The sequence below is a fragment of the Tachysurus fulvidraco genome, chromosome 10, assembly GCF_022655615.1.
Source record: "Tachysurus fulvidraco isolate hzauxx_2018 chromosome 10, HZAU_PFXX_2.0, whole genome shotgun sequence".
NCBI classification, from domain to species: domain Eukaryota; kingdom Metazoa; phylum Chordata; class Actinopteri; order Siluriformes; family Bagridae; genus Tachysurus; species Tachysurus fulvidraco.
The window spans coordinates 18896235-18923622 of NC_062527.1; the positions used below are offsets into that span (position 1 = coordinate 18896235).

The window sequence follows — 27388 nt, forward strand, 5'->3', positions numbered from 1 at the left end:
CCTGTATACCTGTCAGTCTAAGTGCCTGCATACCTGTCAGTCTAAGTGAAGGAGGTGTGGCCTGTATACCTGTCAGTCTAAGTGAAGGAGGTGTGGCCTGTATACCTGTCAGTCTAAGTGAAGGAGGTGTGGCCTGTATACCTGTATATCTAAGTGAAGGAGGTGTGGCATGTATACTTGTCAGTCTAAGTGAAGGAGGTGTGGCCTGTATACCTGTCAGTCTAAGTGAAGGAGGTGTGGCCTGTATACCTGTCAGTCTAAGTGAAGGAGGTATGGCCTGTATACCTGTCAGTCTAAGTGAAGGAGGTGTGGCCTGTATACCTGTATATCTAAGTGAAGGAGGTGTGGCTTGTATACCTGTCAGTCTAAGTGAAGGAGGTGTGGCCTGTATACCTGTCAGTCTAAGTGAAGGAGGTGTGGCCTGTATACCTGTCAGTCTAAGTGAAGGAGGTGTGGCCTGTATACCTGTATATCTAAGTGAAGGAGGTGTGGCATGTATACTTGTCAGTCTAAGTGAAGGAGGTGTGGCCTGTATACCTGTCAGTCTAAGTGCCTGTATACCTGTCAATCTAAGTGAAGGAGGTGTGGCCTGTCTAACTGTCAGTCTAAGTGAAGGAGGCGTGGCCTGTCTAACTGTCAGTCTAAGTGAAGGAGGCGTGGCCTGTCTAACTGTCAGTCTAAGTGAAGGAGGCGTGGCCTGTCTAACTGTCAGTCTAAGTGAAGGAGGCGTGGCCTGTCTAACTGTCAGTCTAAGTGAAGGAGGCGTGGCCTGTCTAACTGTCAGTCTAAGTGAAGGAGGTGTGGCCTGTATACCTGTCAGTCTTAGTGAAGGAGGTGTGGCCTGTATACCTGTATATCTAAGTGAAGCAGGTGTGGCATGTATACTTGTCAGTCTAAGTGAAGGAGGTGTGGCCTGTATACCTGTCAGTCTAAGTGCCTGTATACCTGTCAGTCTAAGTGAAGGAGGTGTGGCCTGTATACCTGTCAGTCTAAGTGAAGGAGGTGTGGCCTGTATACCTGTCAGTCTAAGTGAAGGAGGTGTGGCCTGTATACCTGTCAGTCTAAGTGAAGGAGGTGTGGCCTCTAAGCAGGAGATCTATGGATTCTAACTTCTCAAATCGATCACCTTTTTTCCCCATTTGAATCAAAACCACTTGCACAATTACAGTTATTGTATTTGTATTGCATCCTACACATGAACCATATTAAAGATGTTTAGGACTAAGTGTGTATTGTCTATTCACTGTATAATCAAGGTGCATCTCGTATATGCCTATATGACTATACGTCTCAGAGTTAACAGTAGAAAAGTCAGCGAACTGTACGGTTTTATGTGCAGCAGTTATTCCTGATTAGTAACATTTTGTAAACCACATGATGTTATACTGCCAATTGTGTAATAAGGAATGTGGCTCCTGCCACCACTGCAAGATTCAGGAATATGAATTCTGTGCAATGTTTACTGTTATTTAACCAGCCATTTGTGAATGTGTCAATGTTCGAGCCACTTGCTTATTAACAATGAGGGAATAATCGCCTGACATTGATGGTCATGCTGCAACTCGTCTCACTGTTGAGTAGATGCGCTCACTACAATTTGCCTTCGTTGCTTATAATCCTGTTTCCTGTATGCTATCATGTCTGTACATATTTGGAACCTGATGCGTGTGTGCACACATACAGACACACACACACACACACACACACACACACACACACACACAAATACAAAAGATAAAAAAAAATTGGGGTTGGTCTACATGAGGTAAGAGGGGTTACTGGTCTGGGAAAATACACACACATCTCTCTCTCTCTCTCTCTGTCTCTCTCTCTCTCTCTCTCTCTCTCTCTCTCACACACACACACACACACACACACACACACACACACACACACACACAAACACGCACAAATTAATGCTGAGGGTTTATACACATGTATATTTAATCCTTTAGCAGACAGGGGAGCAGTAATGGTCATGTGATTTGTGTCCTAATATTCAACTTAAACCTGCTCTTCATAGAAGAGGACCTGTGCTGCTGAGATAAAGTCCCACATAAGGTTTTAAAGGTAGGAAACAAATTATATTTGCTTATCAAAACATTGCTAGTCCTGCACTCTCACCTCCAAACTGTCAGCGATTTCATTCTGCACTTTACACACACATACACACAGAGGTGTTACCACAAGACCTTATGGGGAATCAGAAATTGTGCCATTCTTCACACAGTTCTCAACTCTTAACCAGCAGTACAAGGTTGTGAAGTGTGTGTGTGTGTGTGTGTGTGTGTGTGTGTGTGTGTGTGTGTGTGTGTGTGTGTGTGTGTGTGTGTGTGTGTGTGTGTGCGCACACACACACACACTTCACAACCTCCTGCATCCTTCTCAGGTTTCAATGAAGAAAAGAAGAAAAGAAGAAACGTTCAATGTAACCACAAATATATTTCCACTTTCAAAAACCAAAATAAACAACACACCACACACACACACACACACACACACACACACACACACACACACACACACACACACACACACACACACACACACACACACACACACACAGTCCTATAAACTCTGCTATGGCTACATGGGACTCAGAGTGTGTAATATCTTAGCAGCTGTTCAGAGGGAAGTATAGCTGTTACAGGCCAATTACAGTCACAGTATTAGTGTTTAATATCCTTCCTGCCCTGGGAGAAAGAAGAGAGAGAGAGAGAGAGAGAGAGAGAGAGAGAGAGAGAGAGAGAGAGAGAGAGAGAGAGAGAGAGAGAGAGAGAGAGAGAGAGAGATAACAACATGGTGTGGAGAGGGCACACCTGTATGCCTCATGGGAGAATGTGTGAATGAGAGACAGACAGAGAGAGTGCAAGAAAACAAGAGAGAGAGAGAGAGAGAGAGAGAGAGAGAGAGAGAGAGAGAGAGAGAGAGAGAGAGAGAGAGAGAGAGAATGACCAAAAGAATAAAGGAATTCAGCAAGTATGGACGTGGAGAGTCAACAACATTTCAATTAGGTAATGAGGGCAGAGAGCGGTGGAGAAACCAAAGAAGAAATAAAAAAGGAGGAACAAGAGACATAAAGTTTAACCATTAGAATATTCTTAATTAAAAGATTATCGATCAAAACAATTAACTATTAAATAAAAAAAAGCTGATTAAATGCATGAAGAGAATAAACAGTGCGAGAGAATAAACAGTGCAAGTGAGTCACGGCTGCACGTGTTGTCTTGCTCAAGATTATGTGCACATCCCTTAGGACTAATTTTTCACTCATAAGAAGCTGAACAAACATTCCTTCAGCTTCAGTAAGCCCTTTATTCTGATCAGGGTCACAGTTGAGATGGAGTTAAACACAAGGTGGGAATACACACAGGGATGGATACCAGTCCAATGCAAGACCATTCCTTCACAGTACTTCTACAGTACTGGCATGTTTATGGGAACCCTGAACACAGGTGATGCTCCAAACAGATATCCATCTAAGCTCAGGTCAGAATAAAAAAAAAAGAGCTACACTATTGGCCTAACAGTAAGTGTTTTCTTGCTACACAATTGTGCACAATGTAGTTTAACACAGTCATGAGAAAAAAAGTCACATGATTTAGATTAAACCTGAAATTAAAAACCGAGCAGGTTAATTTGTGCTGTCCTCTAAACACAGCAAGCCATGATTTAGACTGATAGAATCAACAAATCAATCATTTCCTAGCTGGACTACAGCTTAAGTGTCCTTCATAAATCTGCTATTGATATTGAAAGGTCACTTCTTTAGTGGAATATGTTGCCATGAACACTCCCCTCTTAAGGAGGACTTGTCCAAGGATATTAAAGGTGAAGCGGTTAGCTTGGTAAATTAATACCCCGCAGCAGCATTTTTGTGAGCCTTTTAAAGGCCATAAACGAAGTCTATTCTTTTTCACGCCTCGGGCACTTGGTAGTAAAGACATTACTCTATGTTTTCTGGCCGTCTTTACTGTATGTCTGTCTAATATCCTTGTTAATGTGATATTTCAGAAATGGAGGCTTGATTGTTTGTAGGATTAATAGAAAATTATAGAGTCAAGGCCGCCACAGCAAGGTCAGATGCCTGAAATAGTTTTCCAACAAATTAGTAGCACAAATTAGTAACAAGAAGGACTAGACTTGCTGGTGGCGGAGGTTTGCGTGTCATGTCTGAGTTCCTATCCCTTTTATCTCTGAATACAGGATTGGACAATTCTAGAAAAAAATAATCTATTCAACTGTAAACACTATTAGTTGATTTATTTATGACTCAAGCTGTATTTTTAAATATAGAGTGTCAATTAGTCAAATACATTTATTAGAGCAGAATGGTGAGAAAAAAGGGAAATGCTGACAGATGTCTAAAAAAAACAGTCCTAATGTTATACTTCAGTCTAAACAAAGCAACAAAAAAATCAAATATACCTTATAGAATACTACAATGTTGGGAATTTTATATATATATATATATAAATCGTGGCCTAATGGTTAGAGAGTTTGACTCCTAACCTTAAGGTTGTGAGTTCGAGTCTCGGGCCGGCAATACCACGACTGAGGTGCCCTTCAGTAATATATATATATATATATATATATATATATATATATATATATATATATATATATATATATATATATATATATATTAAAGGAACATGATCTAAAAATTCTATTTATATTTTACCTTTAATTAAATTCTGTATTTATTCTACTTTTATAACGTTTAATGCTGAAAATTAATTTTTTTAATTTAATTACTGAATTCATGAACTTGTATACTGCCCTTTTTTATTTTTATTTTTTTAAGAAGCAAAAAAAAAAAGCCTTGGACTCTACCAAGAACAAACATCTCCTTTTGTCTTTCTCCATCAAATTTTCTTGTTTTCCAACATATTTGTAGCAATCTATACTTCATTCACTCTGTGTTCTCACAGAAGCATACTCAATTTCTGGGTCTTTCTTTAGATTTGACATCCACTTATCCAGCGTGTGAGGTGTTATGCCGGTACAGGTTTCAGGTTTGATGAGAATTCTAGACAATTTAAAAATGTTGATTAATCTGTATTACATTAAGGGGTTTCAACATTATTTTTGCTCACAGGTCAGTGGAAATGAAGCAGTAGGCTGTAGATCCTTGAGTTTGTCAAATGTATCTTAAAGTATGACTGCAAATAGGCTGTGCACTTGAACAAAGTAGTCTTGACTTGTTTTTAGCAGTGCCTGTAGAATCCAGTCATAAATTAGCTTTAGTGTAAAATCTGTCACCTTTTATTAATATCCAGTGTAATACACACCTCCTGGGCACAATGGATAGAAGACTGTATGGATGGTGCAAACACACACACACACACACACACACACACACACACACACACACACACACACACACACACACACACACACACACACACACACACACACACACACTGTACATACAATAAGCAGATGCATCTGTACTGAAGAGATTAATATATATATACACTCCTTAAATGCCTTTCCAAATAGTCTCTCTAACTAGTTTCATCACCCAATAAAAAACTTTTTGATATATTCTTCTAACACATTTTGTCCCTTTACATTTCTTCACTCAATCACTCACTCATCAGTCACTCATTGACTCACTAACTCATTCATTCTGTTACGCCTTTATGTTTTGAATTTTGCTTATTATTTTTGTGACTGTCACTGGTGTCTTTCGGTGTCTGGTTCTTGTTTCAGCCCCTCCAATTACGTCACATATCCGCCTGCATGCCATTGGACGATCATCATGACACTCTATGCCCCGCCTCTTCGTCGTGCTATTGGCTGGCAGCGAATTTCAGGTGGACATTTAAACCACGTCGGCGAAAGTGAAAAGGGGGGGGGGGGGATAGAGAGAAAGGGGGCGGTTTTGAATGGTGGTATGCTGTGGCTTGCGTGCCGTACTGCCCCATTGTGCAAAGCACGGTGTATTGTCGAAATTGTGGGTTGTTTTAGTCATTTTGTGTTTTCTGCCTCGTTGTATGAGTGTCCTGTTGTATGTGTTTTTCATGTAGATTTTTGTAAATATGGTTATATGTGGACCTTGTAAATACACACTATTCGGTGGTTTGTAGGAAGTCGGTGCCAGTTTTGTTATTCGGTTTATTATTGTTTTTGGCGAGATAGGGAGCGAGGGAAGGACATGTACTTTCTTTTCTTTTCTTTGGATTAGGTTCAGGGAGTTGTACTTGTTGAGTTAGAGGGAGTTTTATTTATTATTTTGGCCTTTCCGACTTCTGAAGCTGACACCACCTAAATAAAATATTTACAAGAAGGAAACTGACATGCCACGTTCTGTTATTTTTCTTTTTTCTTTTCTATTTTTGTGCTGAGTTTCATTTTTACCTGTATGTTACGGTCTGACCTAGACCCGGTCGTAACAATTCACTCACTCAATGACCCATTTACTAATCAAATCATCGACTTACTCGTTGACTTATTCATTCATTCATTCATTCATTCATTGGCTCCACGACTCACTCATTGCTCACTTACTGATTTGCAAACTGATTTGCTCACTCACTCACATCACTTACTCACTGACTGACTCTCTCACTGACTCGATGACGAACTCAAGCTTCACTCACACACAGTCATCACTGATTCATTTCTTGACTTACTCACTCACTCTCAACATTCATCACTGACTCACTCACTCAATCACTCATCACTCAATCATTTACCAGCTCTCTCTCATCACTCATTCTCTCAATGATCACTCACTCACTCACTCACTTACTCACACACTCACTCTCTCACGCACTCATCACTCACTCACTCACTGACTCACTCACTGACTCACTCGCTCACTCACTCGCTCACTCACTGACTCACTCGCTCACTCACTCGCTCACTCACTCGCTCACTCATCACTCACATACTCACTCACTCACTCTCTCATGCACTCATCACTCACTCATCACTCACTCACTCACTCACTCACTCACACACACACACACTCACACACTCACACACACATACACTCACACACACACATACACTCACTCACTCACTCACTCACTCACTCACTCACTCACTCACTCACTCACTCACTCACTCACACACACACACACACACACACACACACACACACACACACACACACACACACACACACACACACACACACACACACACATATACACTCACTCATTTACTCACTCACTCAAACACACATACACTCACTCACACACACACTCACTCACACATACACTCACTCACTCACTCACTCACTCACTCACTCACTCACACAATAACTCACACACACATTCACTCACTTACTCACTCACTCACTCACTCATTCACTCACACACTCACACACACAATAACTCACACACACATACATTCACTCACTCACTCACTCACTCACTCACTCACACACACATACATTCATTCACTCACTCATTCACTCACTCACTCACACACATACACTTGTGCAATCATTCTTAGGCTTTATTTTTAGACTTAACCTTTTATTTAACAGCTTCGACATACTTCCACACTCACACTCACACGCACACGCACACACACACACACACACACACACACACACACACACACACACACACACAACACGCACACACAACACGCACACACAACACGCACACACACATCTACCACTAATGCCATGCTACTGATGCCAAATGCCTTTAGGAGAATTCAAGTTTTCATCTAATTCTCTCTGCATCCATAACTCAAACATGTCAGGTTGAACGTGACATTTTTAAACCTTGCAGTTTTGCAAAAACTCTTGTTCAATGTGTTAAACACTTCATTTCTAAGTATTGAAATAACACCATCTGAGATGTTTCATAATTACATTTTCGCCATAATAATTAATGAAATAAGCCTTATAATAATTAGCTGTACAGTAAATTACAGCCAGTATACTTCACCTGTCTAAATCATAAACACTTTCTCTAGACCGATGTGTCAACCTTAAGGCGTCATACCAAATCTGATCAAATGACAAGGAAAAAGAATCACTTGGAATTTGTTGATTATATCTGCATACGGTTAAAACTGATCATAGAACATACTGAAATGTAATTAACAAAGTTTGGCGTTGGCGTGTCGCCTAATTTACAAATGAATGAAAGAATCAGATCAAGAATCAGGTATCACTCTGTTGATCAACAGGTACATTTGTGTTCAAGAGCTCTGAATTACATAGGGAGAGAATTTCATAGCTACAAGCTTCTCTTCATCAACTTAAACAACTTTATATATATATATATATATATACGTTTACGTCTAAAAACGCTCCGTGCCCACATAATCTTTTTCATATGTTTTCCAAAAATTGCTCATCCACACTGAAATGTATGAAAATACTTACATCTCCCTACTGCGCATGAGTAAAGCTTCGACCTGTGTCATTTCCGCTAGGCATTTATTTGCTTTCGACTGCATCACATGACTAAAAATGCGTGATAGTACTCAAAAGCCTCCGTCTTCACAGTCCACACTAAGACGCGAAGATGCGTTTTCAAATTTATCGGAGAGCGTCTTCCAACAGCTACATTTTCGTTGACTTAAAACGCTGTCTCAGTGTGGACGAAAGGCCAAAACGGAGAGAAAAATATACGTTTTCAAACGAAAACGTATTAGTGTGGCCATGGCCACAGAAGACAGAAGCAACAAAATAAGTGAGCCATATACACCATATATACAGTGCCGACCAACACAGACCCCGGCTGACCCTGTCCAGTAACTAAGTGCATTGTGTTGCTGCTGATTCAGGTCAGAGTTTGACCCTACAGCTCTGAGGTCTGACCTTACCTTCGATGATCTCATTTCCCTGCTCAGGCTCGCTGTCAGGCTTTACACTGGGAGTCAGTGGGTCACGGTCACTCACCTCTGACCTTGAAGCTGTGGATGAATACACAGTTACACACACCACTTTTAGACTGTGTGTCTTTTTTTTTTACATTTCATCTTGGTTTAGACTAAACAACTAGCGAATGTTATTATTACTTGGTCAGCCATTTAGGAAAATCATGCTTAACTTTTGTATGCTGTTCGTATTTTTGTTGCTCGTGGGTCTGGTGGACACGCTGCATTTTTGGGTTTTTAATTCATCACAATCAAAAATGTTATGCTCTACAGATGTTTACTTCATCTCAATTACAAGCAATATAAACAGCATATATGGTTAATTGTCACATTTCATATCACATTTTTTAATTAAAGTGCTACTTGTTTTTTTTTTGTTTGTTTTTTTTAAATAAAATGTAATTTAAAAAAGAAAATCAAATTTAATCAAGTTATGAGTGGGAAAAAATCAACAAGTTTAAAAGGAAGCAAAGTTTTTCAAAACTATTGATTCTTATGAATATGGGTCCCACAGACCCAAAAAACATACAAGGGTTAACTTTTGAGTGTACCTGTAGTGCTAAATCCTAATTCCTCATCCTACCGAGTGTTAACAAGTTCATACAAGGCTGGTTTGTCTGACTGATGCATCATGCTTAAAGGTGGGGTCTCCGTTGTTTGAAAGCCAATATTGAAATTTAAAATCACCAAAACAAACATGCCCCGTGTTTTGATAGCTCCACCCGACACATACACCAGACAAGTATGACCCAAGTATAACCCAGACAAGTATTATGACAGAACCTGTTGCGGCAGCTGACCGAGTGGATATTTTTATCAATAAATGAACTCAATGAGTAATACTATGGTAATACAAACGTGTGTTTGTAGTACTGTGTGTTGTACCCTGAAAGGTTAGCTCCGTTTCACACGGAAGACGTTCAGTTCTCTCCAGCGCTGGAAAGCTGATCCTATATTAACACGTCCTACTTTTTGCCTTATCGTAAGCCTTTCTTCGCTTTCTTTCTTTGTTTTTATCCTCCATGTCAATGTTTATCCTCCATAAACATTGTTTATCCTCCATGCCATGTCTTTGTTTCTCTGCTAATGTCATACATGCGCACTGAACACTCTCTCCACCCATATCGACAAGACACGCCCCTTTCTGCTCATTGGCTACAAGTTAGTTTTGTTTTTGTTTTGTTTGGTGGCCTAACGCAGTTTTCTGAAGCATTTCTCAAGCAATGGAGACCCAACCTTTAAGTAGAAATCACAAAAAAGGTTTGTTTTGCAATTTTGTTGACCGGAATGTAGCAAAAAAGATTAACGAGTCAAAATTCCAAATCTAGCACAAAATCACAAACACACACACACACACACACACATATAAAAAAAATTGAAAAAAAATTAAAAAAAAAAAATTAAAAAATGTTGACATCTGGACAGACTTGTTTATTTATATACTGAAATGATCACATAAGAAGCCTAATCATCTTTTTGGTTTGTAGAGTCATTTTTTTTTACATATTATGAAAAAAAATGCTAAATATTCTGTGTTTGAGCTTAGTGAGCATGTCCTTGATCTCTACAGACCCCTGCAGGCCCTTTTTTCCCCTTTCAAAGCTCTGTGCTTTATGCATGTGGGCTTTATCTCTCACACTCATGTCTTTTTTAAGTCATTACAATTAAACATGCTGCAAGATATTGTATGGCCTTTGATAATTCGAGATCAAGAAAGAAAGATCAACGTCGAAACGTCAAATAAATTGGCTTCTGAGACTGAAATTCGCTGAAAAACGTTGGAAAAAATGTTCTGTAGTGAACACACCGCTTTAGAAATGCGACACTTACCAAAAACACATTTACAGCACAGAGTTATAATCAGTGTTGGGCAGTTACTTGTAACGCCGTTACTTTTGACAGTAACTAATACTCTAACGCATTACTTTTTTAAATAAAGTAACTCCATTACCGTTACTATATGATGCGTTACCTGTTACTTTTTTAAATTAATTAATTTTGGCTGAAGTGTAGCCTACAGCCTAACATGTTTACAGCAGCGACGCATTGTAGGATTGGTGGATGCCGACCACTGTAAACACGAAGAAGACGCGCTGTGGGCGTGTTTCCGTTTATTCAAGTATGTGCGGCAGTAATTTCGAAACACATGGGCTACACTGACAATGGATTGGTTGACTTACCTAAACAGGCCAATCAGGATTGGCCCCCTCCCTCTCTACCGTGCGCTACAAGGTTTGGAGCACATACTTGAATACTTGTCTCTGTCGCGCATGCACACTCTTGCTCGCTCGCTCTAGATTCCGGGAGATTGTGACTAATTTGCGGGAATCAGGGAGCCGCTATCAATATGCGGGAGACTCCCGGAACATCCGGGACACTTGGGTTGTCTGGTGTTGTGTTTGTATAGACCATAACGCATAAAAGGGCATTAGTGGGAACATTAAAGAACGTTCTTTAAAAAAGTAACTAAAAAGTTACTTTTTGGTGTAAGTAATCAATAACGTAATTGAGTTACTTTTTGAATGAAGTAACTAGTAATTGTAACTAGTTACTATTTTTTAGTAACTAGCACAACACTGGTTATAATACTGCTGAATAGCAAAGTGTACATGATAACAATGATTCTAAACTCCTTATGAAAAGATTCACATGACTATTAGAATGATTCAGATTACACTGTAAAATATAAATAAGAAAATCTATTTGAAACTTTCTACACGCTGATTACCTTTATATGTCCCCATGAGTGGTTTACTCAACTGATTGCTGCTGACGGTGTAAACTTTGAAGCTGTACTCTTTTCTGCTATCAAAGTCTGTGATCACAGCTTTGGCATCTTGCTTCAACACCTGCACAATTCGCTCTTGTTCTCCTGCAAACATAAAAAAGTGAGTGATTCACTGTCGGTCTGCATCTGACGTGAGATACGCTGCACCAAGGAATGAAATTCATCAGCAAGTGTCAGATTTAATAAAGTGCTGATTACATTTTAATTAGGAAGAAACATCTAAGCATGAACCAAGACATAAACCAAAGCATTTGATTGGATGAGCAGATCCCAAGAGGTTTGTGGGAAAGTAACAGAGGATCTACAGGAAAAATTTAATCTCAAGAAATTAAATTCAAAGTGTAGCAAAGATAGTAGGATAAAGATTTTTTTTGTTAGGAAACCCTAAAAGAAAATGCTTTAAATAGAAATTCTCACTCACATACAAATAATCAGGCTAGAATTTATTTTACTAGTAATTATTTAAAACTGTATAATATTTATTAGGCATAAACAAATTAATTACTTTATCTATACAAGTCTGATCTAAATTGAGTCAGGACTCAGTGTAGGCTTTCAATGTGAGAAATGTGTTTTCCCTTTGTTCATAACCGTACATAGGATTTTAGTGGGCTAGAGATCACAAGTTTTAGACACTTATGAAGTACTTGAAGCATCTCAGAGAGTAGAAATGGGTTTTATATCATCATTTATTTTGAAGGCAGAAACGGTTATATAAAAAAACTAACCTTTTTTCATTTTATTTTTTACTTTTCTATGAATATATTGCCCCTGATAACTAGGGAAAAACAGAAATACTTATAAAACACTACAAATTCTTAAATCCCTTAAAGCCAGAGGACAAAAAATGTCCACGGTTAGAATGTAATGTCTTTGTCAACCACTCTATAGTGGTGGTTAACATGAAGCTCATATGAAAGTAAACACTCAACTGAATTGAAGTGTTTCATAAATATTTCTGTTCCCTCTTTGAGGAATAAAACACACAGTAATGTGTGGTTATGAAAAATTATCAACCTCCAAGTGGTAACTAACTCATTATTTCCCCACGTTATCACCGATTACTTTCCTATAAGAGAATGGCCCTTTGCATTTACAAGGTTTTCAATATTAACATCCTTTTTTGCCATTTTTATCTTAAGCTGTGACTGTTGCACTCGACTATGAGCTCCGTCTGGTATTTCCCCTAAAATCAATCCCAGTGGAATGGCCTTCTCACAGCTCATCCATGCTTGGTTCGCTGTTCCAGTGCTGTGTCGTGTTATTTGCATATTTGCTGTTATATGTCATCAGTGAGTAAACCAACAATGTTGTTTAACTTCATATGCTGATTGTCTGGTTAAAAAAGAACTCATAGAAACATCTGCCTGATTGATGAATCCATTGAGCCTTACATGAAGAAGAACCTTGTGAGATTCGGGATGTTTGTAGTGCTAATAAAACATTTTACAGGTCAGTGTATTCCCTGCTCTAACACCACTCATTGTCTAATTATCAAGTGCTCATGAGCTGAATTAAATGTGTTAAAAATGGAAAGCACCAACAGGAAAAGTTGTGAATGTGGGCTGTCACGCAATGCCCTCAAACAATGAAAACTTATTTGGTAACATTTTCATAATCACAAGTGTTTAGTAATGATCATTCATTCACTCATTCATTTTCTACCACTTATCCGAACTTCTCGGGCGTCATCGGGCATCAAGGCAGGATACACCCTGGACGGAGTGCCAACCCATCGCAGGGCACACACACACTCTCTCTCATTTACTCACACACACACACACACACACACACACACACACACACACACACACACACACACACACACACACACACACTTTCATTCATTCACACACTACGGACAATTTTCCAGAGATGCCAATCAACCTACTATGCATGTCTTTGGACCGGGGAGGAAACCGGAGCACCCGGAGGAAACCCAAGAGGCATGGGGAGAACATGCAAACTCCACACACACAAGGCGGAGGCGGGAATCAAACCCCCAAACCTGGAGGTGTGAGGCAAACGTGCTAACCACTAAGCCACCGTGCCCCCCTGTTTAGTAATGTAGTAAAGTAAACTCAATAAATACTTTGTACAAAAGACCAGATAGGTTCTTGAATCTGATTGGTCATATGTTTTACCCTGACAACAGTTCTGTCTCAAGAACAGACAATATTATGTTTTGTGGTAAAATTTTTCACCCAAAAATTCATCAGAAACTGAATAAACAATCATATTTGGTATAGTGTAAGTCTCTCTTAGCTGTTATAGTGTATTTTTTATATTATACCAACACACACACACACACACACACACACACACACACACACACACACACACACACACACACACACACACACACACACACACACACACACAGTGAGAGCCATTATTCACAAATGGCGAAAACATAGAACAGTGGTGATCCTTCCCAGGAGTGGCCGGCCAACAAAAATTACCCCGAGAGCGCAGCGATGTCTCATCCATGATGTCACAAATGACACCACAACAACATCCAAAGAACTGCAGGCCTCACTTGTCTCAGTTAAGGTCAGTATTCATGACTCCACCATAAGAAAGAAACTGGGCAAAAATGGCCTGCATGGCAGAGTTCCAAGCCGAAAACTACTGCTATATACTGTATATACACTGCTAACATTAATTTCTGCTTTCACATCAGCTCTGTAATATTTTTCTTCTCTGTAATACCTTTCTTATCAACTATATTAGAGAGTGCAGGGTAGAAGGTAAAATGTATGAAGTATCAGAGTTAAAAAAAACTCTAAAAAAAACATTTTAGACATAAATAGCCTCAACTGTAGACATTTTATATGTTAGTATAAACACAGACGTTGTTTTGAAGATCACAATAGAGGTACCGACAGCTTTAGAGTGTAAAAACACTGGAACAGGTCCAAATTAATATGTATTACTGGAACACCGGCTGGTGAATGTGGCTAATTTTAATCATGGGTGTGCAACCCAGTTTCTTGCTGGAGGTGACATGACAATAATGTGAGCCAGAGAGAAGTGAGCCAAATATTTAAATGTTCACTCTTCATTCTTCCTCGGCGAGAGACTTTTGAACAGAAGAACAGCCTCACTGGTCATAAAAAGCTTCATTTTTCATCTAAACCTCTATACACACATATACAGTATGTCCTCTCTGAGACTCCGGAAGAAGGTCATTGCTGCCGATTATTTATTAATGACAATAAACTCCCAAGAAAAAAAACATAAAAATGACATTCTTTCACATCTATCTCAATATTCAAGCAAATGAGAATGATTATTAACAGCTGCTACAACTCACATTCATCCGAATCAAACGAAAAGTATCGTTTGAAGTAAAAAAAAAAGAGGAACAATTCGCTGCATGGATACTGATCACAGATGAGTTTTGTCTCACACAGTCAGTAGGCAGGTCATGGAACAAAGATGCCACGTAGGCACAGTAGAGAAAAAGGTCACAGAGAATTCAACAAAACTCCCACACCTTACATTTTTCTACATTTAAACATCTATAAAAGATTACAAGATCATAAAGTATTCATTAATTATGTTGTTAGTGCCAAATCTCCAAAGTGTTTTCAGTTCAGGTGACTGGTTTAAGCAAAGAAGAGGCCTGAGAGAAAAGGGGAATATAACTATAACCATGAAGATAAAAGAAATATATTTCATAGTTTATTCTTCGGAGGCATGGTGGCTTAGTGATTAGCATGTTTGCCTCACACCAACGGGGTTCGATTCCCACCTCCGCCTTGTGTGTGTGGAGTTTGCATGTTCTCCCCGTGCCTCGGGGGTTTCCTCCGGGTACTCCGGTTTCCTCCCCCGGTCCAAAGACATGCATGGTAGGTTGATTGGCATCTCTGGAAAATTGTCCGTAGTGTGTGAGTGTGTCAGTGAATGAGAGTGTGTGTGTGCCCAGGGATGGGTTGGCACTTCCTCCAGGGTGTATCCTGCCTTGATGCCCAATGACGCCATGAGATAAGCACAGGCTCCCTGTGACCCGAGAAGTTCGGATAAGCAGTAGAGAATAAATGAATGAATGAATGAATGAATGAATGAATGAATGAATGAGTTTATTCTTCTGTTTTAGCATCTTGTGAACATCCCAGAATACCCTCCATTCTTCTCTTTGGGGAAGACATTCCTCTAGATATTGGAATGTGACTGTGGGCATTAGTCTTCATTCAGCTACAAGAGCATTAGTGAAGATTAGACACTGATGTTGGGATTTTGAGACTCCAGTTCCAGTTCATCCCAAAGGTGTTCAGTGGGGTTGAGACAGAATCAGGGCTCAGTGCAGAAATTATTGCCATAGTTCCTTCAATCCAACCTATAACTCTTCATGGAGCTACTTTGTGAACAGGGGCATTGTAATGCTGGAATAGTGTTTGTGGATATTATAACAATTTTATAAGATTTTACAATTTTATATTTTATACAGTTGTGTGCTTCCAACTTATTTGCAACAGTTTGGGGAAGAACCACATATTGATGTGATAGCCAGGTCAAACTTTTGGCTATATGCTGTATTATGTTATGTATGTTATGTTGAAAATCTGAAAAGAGATCGCTACACCACCTGATCAATTTATTGTCTTATAGTCCCACAATTTGTGTTCTAGCATGCCCATGTTCATCGATCATATATGATGACTGCCATAAGTCAAATCAAATCAAGTGAAAAGCGTTTTACTGCCATTTCGACTATATATAGCTGATAGAAAATATTTTTTTAGTTATGCATTTTGTTCACTTTGAACACAGAAAAATTTGAATGATACACCTACTAAGACAGAGGTATGAGTTTTAGCCTATGACATAAATTTATACTAAAACCATATCATTTGGTACAACTTTGAAATATTTTGCAGTTTGTAAAATCAAACATACCAGACATTTACATCCCTAGGAAACAAATGAGCTCATGTTCAGCTGGTAGAACAGGCTGCTATAATTTTTCCATTGACCAGAATAATAAAAGTTTCTCTGCTTACCTGGACCAGAGCTGTAGGTGAATCTGTAGCTGTCAAACTCTCCTTTCGGTTCCTTCCAGGACACACTGAGCTTGCCTGAGCCTAGCTCTTTAAAACGCAATCTTCTGGGAGCAGGCACTACACACACACACACACACACACACACACACACACACACACACACACACACACACACACGCGCGCACACACACACACACACACACACACACACACACACACACACACACACACACACACACACGCACGCACACACACACACACACGCACACACACACACACACACAGTCAACTTGTACAATATGCAGCTGAATTTGACTTATGTTTAAAAGCATTCCAAGAGATTGATATCTGTGTACCTTCCAACCATTTAATCTCCTATGCTGAAACTAAAATAAGAAATATTTAAAGATGTCATTTCAAAGGTGTTTTAAACTTAAAGCACAAACAAATATGGCACAAAATACAGTTTAGATAGATAGATAGATAGATAGATAGATAGATAGATAGATAGATAGATAGATAGATAGATAGATAGATAGATAGATAGATAGATAGATAGATAGATAGATAGATAGATAATTTTTTTCAGTGAACCATAACAACCTGTTTTAAACCAATCACACTGTAATTGCAGTTGGCGTTACTGGATGCTACAGCCAAAGTGCCACTAAAGGATTTGTGAATTTATGTTATAATTAAAGGGTTTGTCATATCTTCATTAATCAACATTTCAGGTTTACTGACATTTTAATATCTCCTAAATTCTGCCCGAGGTATCTGACTGCCAAAATCAGCATTTATATATTTATATATTAACAGGTTTTTTTTCCCCATTATTTATACAATATAAGTTTGAGAAGTCCATTTTTTTTTTTTTTGGTTTTTAATAATGGTTTCAGAAATGGAAATTCAATAGAATAGAAGGTACACAGTCTAACGGGAGTGAATGTTTATCATCTGCAAAGCAAACACACTCTTCGTGAAGCTGCTTAAAACCTCCATGATAAGGTTAAGGAGTATGTTTGAGTGGCAGATGGTGATTAAATTAGTCTGAGAACTATACAGAGAGATAGACAGTTTTTTATCCATCTGTGATTCAAGAAAAAGGTGAAAGCACAGATGTGACAAAGAGTCAAGACAGACGTTTTCCCTTCATACATTTGTATTAAGGTGTTAGTAATGAATTTGTTGTTTCAGCTCTGGGGCACAGAGCTTGACCAGATCCAGAGGTCATAAAGAGAAAAGCTAAGTATTGCATTCTAATATTGTCTTTAAACACCCTTATTAATGTCCCTTTATTAAATGCATGAGTCAGATGACTCACCACCTTCAGTCGCCAAGGTATTTGAACCAGGGAAAAAGCACAATGCTCAAGTAGGATTAATGCTGAATGCTAGCTAATTTACTGTACTAGTAAGCTTTGCATTAGATTTTTAATGACTGAAGGGAAGTCTATAGCAATATTATTGATTTAATACCATGTTTTAATAGGTCATCCATTAAACTTTACAAGAGCTAAGCCCTAAATATGGCGACGGTGAGTGAAGGGAAGTTAAAGAGGGCATGTTAAAGCAGTATTAGAACACAGCTGGAAACTGTAGGCTCTGAAATAGCATTGTTTTGTGTCTATTTCTCTTTAGAAAATAGGAACAAGTCAGACAGACAGTCAGACAGACAGACAGACAGACAGACAGAACATTCAGCATTTTTCATTTCAGTTCAGTTCCACAGGCAAAACTAATCCAAACGCATGCCAGCACACACACCTTACGCAAATCCAGTACTATACCGGAACTACACTGTCTAACTAAATCTCGATACATCCACCTATTCCCACAAACTCCACAAACTCATTATTGTGTTTGTGTCACAGATAGCAAGCAAAGATGCTAAAATATTGTTTACATACCCACACTGAGTGGAGAACAGTGCGAGAGTGTGTACAGGTATGTAAAGAACAGCCTGATAATATTAGAGTTTATAAGGATGCATCAAGTCAAGCATTGAATAATAATATACCAACCAAAATATACACCAACCTTAACATGGGGAAAGGGGCTTTCTGCAGGGCTTTTGACATTCTGTAAAATGAAGTTCTTTCTTTCTTCTGTACAGGACACTAAAGTGCATCCAGAGTAAAGTACTGTCCAGCGGTGAAAATTCATCTTATCACTTTCGGCATCTAATTAAGTGCTTTTAGATGCTTGGTCATTGGTTGTGTTATGAGGTAAGAAGTCAGTTTCCAGCACTGATACATAGGTTTTAAATGTCAGAGAAAAACTGCTTTTGATTACCATGGTAGAAATCCGATTTTTGTACCAATGATCAAATATGCTAGCCACCGAGTATTGTATTAAACTGATGTGTCAAATTGACCCGTTTTATATTTTAAGTGAAAAAGTGTTTCACGTTTGTTGTAAATCGTCTACATTTTTGAGAGCTGTGTTTCATAGCCAGTGACTGCAGTAATCTTTTGTTTCTCACCTTCTCTATCACCTGTATTTGATAAATCAGTTCAAAATAATAAACACTATCTGAAACATTCTTCCATTAATTTTTTTTTTCTAGATTTATTCTACCAAGATGTTTATTGTAATATATTTTGTTATACAAATTAACTTGATCCCAAAAACAAATTGTGGAATTGCAACCATTAATCACAGATGTCATCTTTATCATTTCAGACTTACAGTAGATAAAGACAATATGTGCAAAAACCTCTTATGATATAGATTTTTTATTTTTATTATTATTATTTCTGTAGAGTGTTTTAGAACCACAATAATGCCCCAGGACCTGAACAGTACCAAAGGTTCCAAAGCTTGAACATAACACGAGAGTTAAGCATATCCATCAATATATGTGCCTTTTAGACAACGATACTGAATATAATGTTATGATGGACATCTTTTTATAAAAGTGGATAAGAACGCTTTTCGATGTAGGTTTTTTTCCACAGGTTCGATTTAGGAAATAATACCTTAAATGTATATTTTGTGTAAATTGGAGGAAACTCACGTTAACCTCAGTTAATAATCTCCTTGGTTAGATAGTGATGCGGTTAAACAAGATGGATCATGCATGAACAGCGATGATTCATCTGTCATCAACACTCTTCTGAAGAGGAGGTGAGTTCAACTGACCAAGTAAAGTGTCAACTTGAAATCAAAGACAGGGTCTTAATAAAACTGTCCTGAAGATGAGGTATGAAGACTGGAGTCTCAGTTTTGAGTCTCTATTCCAAGAGGAAATCAAAGATTATTTTGTAACCTGTGAACTGTAAAATGTGAGCCGATCGAAGTATAAACTCTGCAAGAAATGTTTAAAGGTCAAGAACAAGAATTGTTATATAAAATATGAAGCATGATTTGCTATAAAAGAGCAGATAGGAGCATTGTTAGGATGACAGATGTGACTGTCAGCTCCGAATGCTTTGGTCAATTCAAAACCAGCCTTAATTATTTTCCATCTGTAACCAACCGCACATGAATGTCAAACCAATTTTGTTATAGGGCTGCCATCAAACCGGTATTAATCAAGGTACTTCAAGTCCAAATGCCAGAGCTTCAAACTCCCAATGGGGAATTAATGAGACAAAACATTCTAATACTCATTTTAATAGTTTAAATTAATTAATTATAGACAAAGCTGTGTTAAATAACATACATGACATTACATATTTCTTTGAAGCATTCTTTCGGGTTCAGAGATCTCTGCTGGTGCTAGTTTCAACGTTTCCTGCCTGTGGCTTTACAGTCAAAAATGCTATTGTGGATAATAATAAATGGATCGCTTGAGGCATTCAGTCAGCATGACTGTGCAGGACTTAATATTTTAGAATGAAAATTTGCGACCTAATTAGCACTGTAGCTATGCTGTATTTAGTATCTCACTTACAGGACGATGAGGGTCGATGAGCAACGTGCCAATGAGGCAGGTGAATGAGGAGAGAAGGGTTGGGTTGAAAATGTGTGCCGCTCTTTCCTTAGTCAGAGGCAGATCTTAACCTGTTCACTGGACTCGCTCCAAGTGAGACAGTTCTCTGCATGAACACACTCACAATAGCTGTAATAAAATAACTTTGAGTTGTCTTTGAGAGCTGAGACACACACTTTGTGTTTATGTTTATAATGTTTGAACTTCAAAGTGCTTTAAATGTGTTTAAACATTAGTTTTAAACAGACATGTTTACATGAAGAGTATAAGAAAGCCTGAGCAGTCAGATATTTTATAGAACAGCCAGGTTTTTTTCTTTTCTAGTAGACCCAGCATACATCTGGAAAGTTTCAATTATGCTCCGTCTCAACAAAAACTACGTAACAACACAGAATCGTATTACCTTTAGTTATAAATTTTATACATTTTGCATTATACAGTGCTGTGGAAAAATACAGTGCTCCTTTCCTGTTTATTTTTTAAATGATTTTTCCTTGTTTGCTACATTTTTGTTTCAGACCTTTATACAAAAGTGAAGTGTCAATGAAATCATTACAAAGTTTTTTATCCTATGCTGAAACATTTCTATCCTGGGGGTGTGAACTATTGCAGAATGACTCCACCCATATCCACAGGCAACAGAGCTGACAAATGAAAATGATGTAAAACTTATGCTGTGGCAATTAAAAACACCAGATTCCAGCCCAAATGAACACCTATTGGAGATATTAGAGTTAGGTGTTATCCAGCACTGTTCACCACCATCACCACCAAAATCAGTTGTGGCACCCTATGGTGGCTTAACCCCTTATGACGTGTTTATACCTACAATTTGTCACCCATTAGTATAGTATAGTATAGTATAGTATAGTATAGTATAGTATAGTATAGTATAGTATAGTATAGTATATACTTTATACAAAATAATATTGAATACTCAATTCTGATTGGTCAGGAAGTATTAATTAATTTTTCATAACAGCAGCTCAGTGCTAAGGTTCACATTAATGCGCTCGTTCTAATAGATTATTATTTCTAGTGTAATAATTCGTATGTTTACTCGTTGATATAGTTTCAGAAATCTTGACATTTTCTGACACAAGAAGAAAGTTCTTATTAACAATCTAAGATTTTGTGATCTTACAAGACAGATAAAATCGTATGTTTAGAAAGCAACTGTTCATATAATGTACGTGAAAAGAAATTCACTTGGATATTTGGGAGCTCCATAAAAAGTAAATAAATAAATACCATATATTTGTGAACATGTACTTCAGTGATTTTGTAAACAGTAATAAATTAATAAATTATACAATGCATAAAGTTCAGTGTAAAATCCTTTCAGCACCACAGACTGAAATACTACTGAGCTAACTACTGAGTTAGTGAAAAGTGAAAAGTGCCTTTTATTTTCAGCTCAAGTCCTGTATCAAAGTGCCTAGAAACTCTAGAGAACTATAAATGCAAGTCAATAAAGAAGAAGAAATGTTAGGTTTAATACAATAAATTTATCACATTGTTTCTTTGGACCAATCTTAAGAGAGATTAAACAGATCAGTAAGTATAGTTAGAAAACAATATCAGCATGTGTACTGTATCTGGCATAGAAGTAGAGTGACATGGAAAGGGCAAGTTCAATCAATGCAACCACTATGTCATTTTGTGCATTCATAAGCTATACCTTCTGTTATATCTCCACCATGACACACTCTTAAAGCTTCTTAGCGGGAATCTAGGGTTACTGAAACTCTGTATGATGCACTTCATAAATATCAAGGGCTTTTTTCATTCATTACATTTCCTGATTTCTTTTTTTTTCCATGCAAGCACAGATGGTTCAATTAGGAAAATCCTCAAAGCTCAAGCTTGACTAATTAACGGATGCACAACCAGACAATGCAACAGAATGCACGACATTTAATTTTGCAAGCTGTTCAAAATGGCATGTTTGTTTGTGTGTGTGTGCATGTGTGTGTGTGTGTGTGTGTGTGTGTGTGTGTGTGTGTGTGTGTGTGTGTGTGTGTGTGTGTGTGTGTGTGTGTAAGATAGAGAGACAAACAGGACAGAGAAAAGCAGAAATAGAGAGATAATAAGTTTTACCTTGTCCATGTGTTGGTTTGATGAACAGTGATGTTAATGCCAGGAGAAGAAGTGGACTTAGTGCCCTTATGCCCCTCACCTGCATTCTCTCAGCTAGTGTGGGGCAAGAGCTAAAATGCAGAAGTACAGAAAAACATTTAGTGGATAAATCCTAAAACACAAAACATAATTTACCCACAAGAGTCTATATGCAATGTGGTTCTACAGTATTGTGATAGAATTCAGTGTGGTGTCAGAAATAAGGTTACTCCACTGTACTTTTCCCTACTCTCTCAGACCTGTACTATGCATCTTTTAATTAGCTTTTACAATTAGATTTTAATTAGCTTTTAAGATTTAAAGGTACATCAAAGGTCTATGGACCAATGATGTACCTTAGATTTTGCCATATATTTACATATTGATACTTGATAGAATGAGTACACTATTGGTGTTATATGATACCACTACCTGTATCTGTTTATTGCTCGAAATATCCATATCTGTATCACAATTTATACTAAAAGTGTGTGTGGCTTAAAAATAACCTCCCCCATCCAGAAACTGAGATAAAAATGACAGCAATGTCAGCATAGTCTCGCTTAGTCAGATCTTCAGACTGACAACAGACGGTCTGGACTCCATAGCAGCTTTTACTGGACAAGGGCATCTGACTGACATTTCAAGGAATGAACCACAGTTTGTTTTGTTCAAAGTCATGTTTAGGGGCTTGAAAACGTCAGCGAGTCTAGTGTCCACATGACATGTAGATTCAGCTGCATCACTCCAGTTTATAATCACCTTCACACATTTATTATTTTTATTCCCAGCCAAATAGACTTACAGAAGAGAATTACTAAAGATGCTTCACATTAACAAACGTGATCATTATATTTTACAAAACACACGTTACCACAAACCTCATACCTGCCCAACTTTCTTGGTTCCACAGGATCCCAGACCTGATGCCCACCAACCAGATGACCTACTGGCCCTAATGACCTTTCATACAAACCTACGAAGACAATTGTGCCTCTCTGAACCATATGTGCATTATAATTATTCATTCCAAACAGTGTATTGCTTTTCAATTACATCCTTAAAGTACATTCATCATTACAAGTCTAATAAATGTACCAGTTAACGACAAGGAAAAGTTATTTTTTCACATTAAGTGTACACAATATGCATAGATGTGAAAGGGTTTAATTGATAGCTATTTTTTAATGGCACTATTATTGATTACAAAGCAAATGTTAACAGGTGAGCTAAAGCCACTAAGCCACTAAACTTGAATGCAATATTATTTTTATTTGATTTATTTATATGTTGAATATAAACTAACACAGTGGACACATTCAAATTTACAAATGTAAGTGTCTTGAAGAGAAGTATTCTATACAAAATAATACATTTAAAAAAAAGTTTACAGCAATAAAGCTGACAAGAATAAGAGACCTCACAAAAATGTTAGCATTATCTTATCAATACCAACATTAATCAAAATATAAGTAAACCAAAATGGACAAGTGTTATTTATTTATTTATTTATTTATTTATTTATTTATTTATTTATTATTTTAAGCTATTGTGAAACGTTTTAAGCTAACGTTAAATTATACTACTACTACTGCTAATAATAATAATAATAATAATAATAATAATAATAATAATAATAATAATAATAATAATAATAATAATACATAGTTGTCTTACCGCTTTTACAAATAACGACGGTTCCTTAACGGTCACAGTAGAATTCCAGAATTTAAATTTCAAAACTAAATTTAAAAACTAACTGTCGTTTTTTTTCTTCTTCAGAACCCCCGCACGCGCCACAGCTGCTTGTCCGGAGCTCGCGCTCTCCACCTCCTCCTCAGTGTTAAAGGTGTGGGTGGTTGTGTTGAAGCGCGTGTGTTGCTCATACAGCTTGCGCGCGCTGCTACTTCACCCGTCTGTCCCTCCAGCTATTCATTCCCTTCACCTCGTTTAATCTCGCGTGACGAGAAGGGAGGAAGAAAAGATCACACATACACACACACACACACACACGCAGGTCCCGCAGGCGATCGGTATTTAAGGATGACTTGACTTATCGACGCCTCGAGCGCACCGTTACTGGATTTACAACTGAGAGACACCTCGCGCACTTTCACCGCTGGGTACAAATTCTTGGCTGAATTTTCCGCTTCTCTTCTATCCTTCTTTTTTTTAATGACTATACATCATGGTTCTTGAATTTCATTCTTTCTATATCAGTTTACAGTTATGATCAGTTATGGACTTGTCTTGGGTTTCTTAAAAAAAAACATAACATGCATTTTTCCCAACACCTCAACTGCATTGCACAACATGTTGCATGGTTGAATTGAATTCTGCTTCTTTAGAGTCAAAGGCTGGTCTACATGGCCAAAAGGGTGTGTGCACCTCATCCGTGTGAGCTTCTTGCCTCAATCGGAAGCACGAGATTGTACAGTACAGAACATATATGTAGGCTGTAGTATTACATTTTGTCTTCACTGGGACTAAGAGGTGCAAACGCCTTTCCAGCATGACAATGCCCCCTGGGCATAAAGCAAGTTTCATGAAGACATGGTGTAGAGGTGAAGGTTGGAGTTAAACAACATGAGTGTCCTGCAAAGTGCCCGAACTTTGACTCAACCCAAGTGAACACCTGGAACTAGAGTTTCCTCAGCAACATACCACCCATATTAAGCTGTTTACATGTGGGCTTTGCACGCTGTTATTGCACATTTACTCAGTTGCTCTTTTGTATGCAACTGCTGCTATTACATAAGTATGTTTACATATGTTTACTAAAACCCTCTTGGTTCAAATTCCTATATTTTTGCACAATGTACTGTATAATTTATTCACTGTATTTATTCACTGCACATATGTTTACATATATATACATTTATATAAATTACATGCTGTACATATGCTACGTATTCATCTGCACTTGTCTATATCACAATTGCTAATGAGCATTTTGCACTTCTGGTAGATGCCAAACTCCATTTTGTTGCTGTGTACCTGTACTATGCAATGACAATAAAGTTCTATCTATCTATCTATCTATCTATCTATCTATCTATCTATCTATCTATCTATCTATCTATCTATCTGTCTATCTATCTATCTATCTATCTATCTATCTATCTATCTATCTATCTATCTATCTATCTATCTATCTATCATATACAGTACGCCTGCTGGTCAGTGCTATTTTGTGCATTTTGTCCTGTAGTGTTTGTATTGGTTAAAAGCTTCTTGACTTGACTAATGCACTTGTAGATGAATGAACACAAATCTCCACAGCCATGCTCTGACATCTAGTGGAAAGCCTTCCCAGAAGAGAGAAAGTGGTTATGATACAGTAACAGCAAATCTGGAATGAGATGTTCAGCAATCACACACAGAGTGTAACGGCCAGGTTTTTACATACTGTTGACTATATACCATATTAGGGGTTGGTGATATGGCAATATTATCATATAATGATCCTTGAAAACAGCATTACGTATGAAAATATATAGGCCACCCATTTGAGATTAATATTAACATGAAACACTGATATACACAGAAAATATGCTAACAGAAACAAATCTATTCTTTCTTGTTATCATAAAAATACTTATTATGCCTTGCTATATCCCAGAAACGTGCACGTATTGTCCAGCTTTATTAGTAGCACCAGTCCAAGAATTATGGTGCTGTTAAATTCTCAACGTGTCACAAAGAGCATGATTTAGACAGTCATTCATCTAATCAACGGATTATATTAACGCTCTTTGTCTAACAGGGCAGTTGTGGCCTAATGGTTAGAGAGCCTGACTCCTAACCCTAAGGTTGTGGGTTAGAGTCTCGGGCCGGCCACGACTGAGGTGCCCTTGAGCAAGGCACCGAACCCCCCAACTGCTCCCCGGGCGCCGCAGCATAAATGGCTGCCCACTGCTCCAGGTGTGTGTTCACGGTGTGTGTGTGTGCACTTTGAATGGGTTAAATACAGAGAACAAATTCTGAGTATGGGTCACCATACTTAGCCGTATGTCACGTCACTAAAGCTTCTTTAGTCTTTATATCTTACAGGACGTTATGCTGGGATGTACTGTATGGTGAACATTTGGCATAAACTGATAAATAAAATAAAATGTGTTGATGTGACATTTTGTGTGAGAAGACAGAATTATTTTGTATTTTTGGAAGGAGTCTCCAGTGCCAGAGCTTTGTAAAAGTCAGAAGGCACACTTTCTGGTTTCATCTCACAAATGACAAACTGTGGTTGTAGCTGCTATAATATAGGCAATAATCTAGAACTGTAACTATAAATGGATAAAAGCTACTAGAAGTCGTTCTTTAATAAACTGATGTGGCGCAAAAGGATAAAAACACATACGAATGTGTTGTTATAGGGAAAGAATTAACTATAGATGGTTCCGCATTATACCGTCCTGTTGTTGATGGTTTACTTAAAATCTTATTTATAATTATAATATAATATCCCTTCGATTGTTCAAAATGAAAAGCAAAGCCTCAGACACTGTCACACCTGTACTAGTGCTTTAAAATGTTCAGTGATGACTGTGTGGCGTGTTGTAGAGTACGTTACTGTATTGAGAAACTCTGAGACGACGGATCATACTGATTTGAAGTACCAGTACTTTAGTGTAAAGGACTTTCATATAGAAACACAGAGCCCCATATCAGCTGGAATGTGGTA

General features: G+C 37.9%; 1 protein-coding gene across 6 annotated transcripts in view; it reads right to left on the reverse strand.

The window, feature by feature from the left end:
* Positions 1–24893, reverse strand: part of LOC113657993 (collagen alpha-1(XIV) chain-like) — a 74611-nt gene extending 49718 nt beyond the window's left edge. The window contains exons 1-6 of one of the 6 annotated variants that reach the window (XM_047819511.1): positions 24382–24850; positions 23593–23680; positions 22687–22796; positions 16651–16767; positions 11585–11728; positions 8803–8892 (exon numbers count right to left, since the gene is read on the reverse strand). In XM_047819511.1, coding sequence (XP_047675467.1) covers positions 8803–8892; positions 11585–11728; positions 16651–16767; positions 22687–22771 — 436 coding nt within the window. In that variant the 5' untranslated portion in view covers positions 22772–22796; positions 23593–23680; positions 24382–24850. Of the gene's footprint in view, positions 1–8802; positions 8893–11584; positions 11729–16650; positions 16768–22686; positions 22797–23592; positions 23681–24381 lie in introns of all 6 variants that reach the window. The other 5 variants (XM_027170133.2, XM_047819512.1, XM_047819513.1 and 2 more) reach the window with 5 other exon arrangements.
* Positions 24894–27388: the final 2495 nt, after the last annotated feature.